At 38.9% G+C, this 6,000-nt stretch overlaps 1 protein-coding gene across 1 annotated transcript in view; it reads right to left on the reverse strand.

Moving 5' to 3' along the window:
* AK9 (adenylate kinase 9) overlaps positions 1-6,000 on the reverse strand; it is a 55,268-nt gene that overhangs the window by 48,541 nt on the left and 727 nt on the right. Inside the window, 2 exon segments of the mRNA XM_008072411.2 lie at positions 1,973-2,185; positions 5,458-5,533. Coding sequence (XP_008070602.2) covers positions 1,973-2,185; positions 5,458-5,533 — 289 coding nt within the window.

The following is a 6,000-nucleotide window of genomic DNA, read 5'->3' on the forward strand; positions in this document are numbered from 1 at the left end:
CTCCAGACTGGGTGACAGAGCAAGGCCCTGCCTCAAAAAATATATAAAAACATAGATTTACATAAACATATGGTATATCCATATGTACATACATCTATGTATATATATATCACATGTAAAACAAAAATATATGCAACTATTATTTATCAGTAAAAAATAAACTTTAGCATTTGTAGGTAAAAAGTTTTGATCTACAAATGCCAAAAAATACTTTACCATTTTAAAATGTACAATTGGCCAGGCTTGGTGGCTTAGCCTGTAATCCCAGCACTTTGGGAGGCCGAGATGAGTGGTTTGCCTGAGCCTGCGGGTGAAAGACCCACCTGGGCAACTTGGTGAGACCTCATCTCTACAAAAATCAAAAATTAACTGGGCGTGGTAGTGCGTGCCTGTAGTTCCAGCTACTACTTGAAAGGCTGAGGCAGAGGGTCGCCGGAGACCAGCAGGTCAAGGCTGCAATGGCCGGGAGTGGCCACTGCACTAACAGTCTGGGTGACAGAGTGAGACTCCAACTTAAAAAAAAAAAAAAAGTACAATTTAGTGACATGAAATATATTCACATTGTGCAACCATCACTGCTAACCACCTCCAGAGGCTTTTCATCACCCCAAACTGGAACTCTGTACCTATTAAATAATAATCCCTCCCCTACCACAGCCATTAATAATTGCTATTTTATTTTTTGTCTCCATGAATTTGCCTATCCTAGGTACCTAATAGAAGTGAAATTATATGAGGGGGGACCCCCAAAAACCAGAACTATCTTTTGGGGGGCAGGCCCCTTGTAGTACAGGCTTCCCCTGATAGCTAAGTGTTTTAGGAAACCATTGGCATCAGTGTACCAGCTAGGATTGTTGGGAGAGGCTACATTTGGCCTCAGTGATTTTTTTTTAAAGAAATTGTTTCAAATATTTACTTCATCATGGGTGACTTATTAGCACACCTGCCCACAGCGTGGCAGTTTTTGTGCCCCCCCAATTCACCCGATATCACACTGACTTTGTTTCGTTTCCCCAGATGAACAAAGTCGTCGAAGAGAAACATTTTGCCTTGTGCAAGAGGTGAAACCCAAAAAATGGCAGGAGCACTGAAAGGCATCAAAACCGACAAGTTCAAAAACTGTTTTGAGCAGTGGAAAAAGCATCTCAACAGGTTCATTGCATCAAGCAGAGAGTCCTTTGAAGGTGACTGAAGTTTAAACATGTAAAAAGGAATATACAATTTTAAAATAAATAAGTTCCAAGCTTTTTGGGGGGTTCCCTCTCATATGGTAAACTTTTGTGTCTGGGTTAAATGTGTGTGTGTATAAATTTTTGTTTGTTTTTTTTTTTTTTTGCATCAGAGTCTCAACTCTGTCACCTGGGTTAGAGAGCGGTGGCATGCTCACGGTCACTGCAGCCTTGACCTACTAGGCTGAGGCAGAAGGAACCACAGATGTGCTCCACAATGCCCAGCTAAGTTTTTGATTTATTGTAGAGACAAGGTCTCACCAAGTTGCCATGCTGGTCTCAAACCCCTGGACTCAGGCAATTCTCTCACATCAGCCTTCCAGATTGCTAGGATTACAAGTGTGTGCCACCATGCCCGGTTATTTTGATTATAGAGACAAGGTCTCACCATGTTGCCCAGGCTGATCTTGAACCCTGGGCTCAGGCAATCCTCTTGCCTCAGCCTCCCAAAGTGCTGGGATTACAGGCATGTGCCACCACGCCCAACTTTAGTTGTGTCCTTTCACTTCAGCTACAAAGACAGAATATTAAGTGCTGGGTTGACACAAGTCATGATTGTAGAAATCAAAATAGATTGTTTTATATTATATTCCAAAATGTTGCTCTTTGAACTTAGATATTTTCACTGTATTGTAATATCAGATCAGGAACATCACTATTAAGTTCAATGATGGCAGTTGGGAATCAGTTCTCAAAAAGTCCTTGGGTGCAACCATGGGGGGGAACACAGGTACTGTTTTCACCTTCAAGGGTTCCTCATGGGCCACATAGTCCTCAGGATGCTCCAGAAACTTTTCTTTAGCCTCAGAACTTGAAAAATAGTAGGTCTTCTCTCGATATTTAGCGACTTCTTCTGTGCTTCCTGGTTGTAGGATGAAGTTTTCTTTGAGAACCACTGGACAGAAGTGCTTTGTGTCTCCCAAATGCCTCTTTCTCTCTTTAATTTTCTCTTCATTCTAGAAAAAAATCATTCAAAGTTTGGAGAACATTTTTAAAGCACATTTTGAAGCAATGCTAAAGAGAAAATGTTTTTTAAAATGCATCTGGAGTGATATTGAATCTATAACAATACAACTTTAAAACAATCACAAAAGGTCAGACCTTATACTAATTTGATTAAGAAAGTTGGTTTCTCATATCCCTCTAAGTTAACATCCTGTTTCTTATTTGTTTGTTTATTTATTTATTTTTGTTTGTTTGTTGAGTCGGAGTCTCACTCTGCCACCCAGGCTGGAGTGCAGTGGCACAATCATGGCTACTGCAGCCTCCACCTGCTGGGCTCACGCCACCACGCTCGGCTAATTTTGTGATTTATTGAAGAGGTGTGGTCTCACCAAGTTGCCCAGGTTCGTCTTGAACTCCTTGGCTCAGGCAATCCTCTCACCTCTACCTCCCAAAGTGCTGGGATTATAGGTGTGAGCCACCACACCTGGCTAGTTTCTTTATTTTCATAAAGTAAATAGGGCAGCACTGAGAACAAGGTGTCCTCAGCCCTCTGTTGATACAGATGTCCTGTAAGCCTCCAGGAGGGTGCAGGGGTATTGTGGGGTCAGTTTCTAAAATCAAATTATTTCCAAATGTAGAAGCTCAGTTGGGGTCACAGCTTCTTACCCACTGCCAAAAAAAGGAAGCTGCTTTAGGATTTTCTCTGTTTCCTATTAAGTGGATATGTAACCAAATAATAATTGGGCAATATTTCATTTAGTTCCATTGAAACGTAAAATGTATTTTTATTTGTGATAAAAAAATGTGTTAAGTTCTTTAAAGATTCTTTCAATTTATTTAGAATAATGAAAATACATTTCCAAAACGTTTTAAAAAATACATTATAAAATACATGCTTACAGTGAAAATATTCAAAACACATCACAAAGTATAGAGTGAAAATTTCTTCACATCTGTTTCCTTCCAATACTATGTTAGCATTCTTAACGTTTAATAAGTATCCTTCCAGACACTACCAATATGCATACAAAAATAGATACATATTTAGGCACAAATATAGCATTTTAAAAAATATAAGTTGAATACTTTAAATAATTATTCTACAACATTCTTCTTTTCACAAAACAAGTTGTAATAAATGACTTTCTGTAGAGGTGCAAAAATGAGACTAATCAATACTTTCTTTCCACTATTCTTGTTCACTTTTTATATCAAGGTCAGACATGGTGGCTAATGCCTGCAATCCCAGCACTTTGGAAGGCTGAGGCAAGAGGATTGCTTGAGCTCACGAGTTCAAGACCAGCCTGGATAACATAACAAGACTTGTCTCTATGAAAAAAAAAAAAGATTAGCCAGGTGTATTGGTGCACACCTGTAGTCCCAGTATTTAGGAGGCTGAGGTGGAAGGATTGCCTGAGCCCAAGAGGTCGAGGCTATGGTGAGCTGTGATCATGCCACTGCACTCCAGCCTGGGTAACAGGAAGACTCTGACTAAAACAAAAATTATTATTTTTATATCAGGGTATGCAAGCTTCAAAATGAATTGCAAAGTATTTTTTTTTCTTTGATGTGAAAGAGTTTAAACAAATAGGAATTATCTAATCAATAGGTATATTAGAAATGACTTATAAGTGCCCCCTCTATTATTTTTGTTTAGCTTTTCTTTTGCTTCTAAAGCACATTTTAGTAATTGATTTTGGGGGGGTAAAATCCTTTTTTTATATTGACTTTCAAATTTATTAGTATCAAGTCCCTAGAGTTTAAAATACCCTTTAAAAACCTGGTTACTCATTTTTGTTTCAAATGTTACTTAATGGCATTTTCTTTTTAATTGACTCATTTTGCCAGAAGTTTGTCTATTTAATTGTTCTTGCCAGTGAACTAAATTTTCATTTTTAAGGTCTACTGCTTTATACTGTTTTCCTATTTCATTATTTTTTTTGCCTTTATCTGTATCCTTATCTTTGCTCTTGTGTATGTGGCATGTCCGTTTCTCCTGATGCTTGAGATTGTTACTTTTAAAACAGTTTTTGAGAAAAATTTCTTAACTTTATTTTAAAGATGTGGGGTACAAATCAGGATTAGGTACATGTGAGGCTTGGGCCTCCCACTGGTTCTCACTTCCCTTGATGTCAGGTCATGTGCCCTTAGTGATGTTACGTGCCACACCGCTCCCCTGGCAGTGTCCTGCTACTGCTGATCCCTCACTTGGGGTATTGTGATGAATATTCAGGTCCCACTTATGAGTGAGAACATGTGGTATTCAGTTTTTTGTTTCTGTGACAGATCATTGAGTATGATGGACTATTTGCTGTGAAGTCCATAATTTTGTCTTTCTTGATGGCTGTGTAATATTCTATCATGGATATGTACCACGTTTTCTTTATCCAGTCTACTTTCGATGAGCAGCACGGTTGGCTTCATGTTTTTGCTATTGTGAAGAGTGTGGCAATAAACACACATGTGCAGGAATTTTTTTTGTAGGATGATTTGAGTACCTCCAGATGAGAAATTTGTAATGTACTTGGTGCTATTTTCTTCATGTTTCTTGGGCTTGGGATTCATTCAGTATTTTGGATCTGAGAGCTTGTAATTTTCTCCAAATTTGAAAAAAATTGGCCATTAGTTTTTCCAACTCTCCTAACACACACTTTTAATGAATTCCAGTTATATACAGGTTGAGCATCTCTAATCCAAAAATCTGAAATCCAAAATGCTCCAAAATCTCTCATGTCTTGAGCATTGACCCGATGCTCAAAGAAAATACTCACTGAAGCATTTCAAATTTCAGATTTCAGATTAAGGGTGCTCAACTAGTACGCATTCTGCAAATATTCCAAAATCTGAAAAAGTCCAAAATCCAAAACACTTCTAGTCTCAAGCATTTTCTTTCATAGGCTGCTTGAAGTTGTTCCACAGACCACTGATTTTTTTTTTTCCAAGATTTTTTTTTCCTCTACAGTTTCATTTTGGATAGTTTCTATTGCTATTTCTTCAAGTTTATTTCATGTATATATTTCATTTCATATGTTGTATGAAAGCCTTTTCTTCAGCAATGGCTAGTCTACCATTATCTTATGCAATACGAGAGAGGATCCCCCCCAAATCCAGAGTTCATTAAAAATTGTGTATTTATTCTTACATGTTTAAACTTCAGTCACCTTCAAAGTCCTCTCCATTTTATGCGATACACCTATTGAGACACTTTTTCCACTGCTCAAAACAATTTTTGCACTTGTCAGTTTGGATGCCTTTTAGTGTTTCTGTGGGTTTTTTGTTTTACCTCTTCCAGGTAGGCAAAACTGTTTCCCTTTGAGGACTTTTTTTCATCCGGGGAAACAAACAAACAAACAAAGTCGCTGGGGGTGGGGGGAAATCAGGTGAATAGGAAGGGTGGGGCACAGGGGTCATGCCTTTTTTGGTCAAAAACTGTTGAACACTCAGTGCAGTGTGGGCGGGTGCGCTTGTAAATCACCCAACATGAAATTGGCAAATGTGTTGAAAGAACCTCCAAAAAAAAATTCACTGAAGCCAAATGCAGCCTCTCACCACAATGCTAGCAGGTACACTGATGCCAGTGGGTTCCTAGAACACTTACTTACCTAGTGGGGGTAGCCTGTACTAAAAGGGCCTGCCCTCCAAAAGATAATACCGGTTTTTGTGGGATCCTTCCTGTATATATTTCATTTCATATGTTAGACTTTTTTTTTTTTCTTTTGAGTTGGAGTCTCACTCTGCTGCCCAGACTGGAGTGCAGTGACCGCTGCCAGCCACTGCAGCCTCGACCTGCTGGGCTCCAGCGATCCTTCCGCCTCAGCCTTCCAAG

The sequence above is a fragment of the Carlito syrichta genome, unplaced genomic scaffold (assembly GCF_000164805.1).
Source record: "Carlito syrichta isolate Samal-C Ts95f unplaced genomic scaffold, Tarsius_syrichta-2.0.1 Scaffold315162, whole genome shotgun sequence".
NCBI classification, from domain to species: Eukaryota; Metazoa; Chordata; class Mammalia; order Primates; family Tarsiidae; genus Carlito; species Carlito syrichta.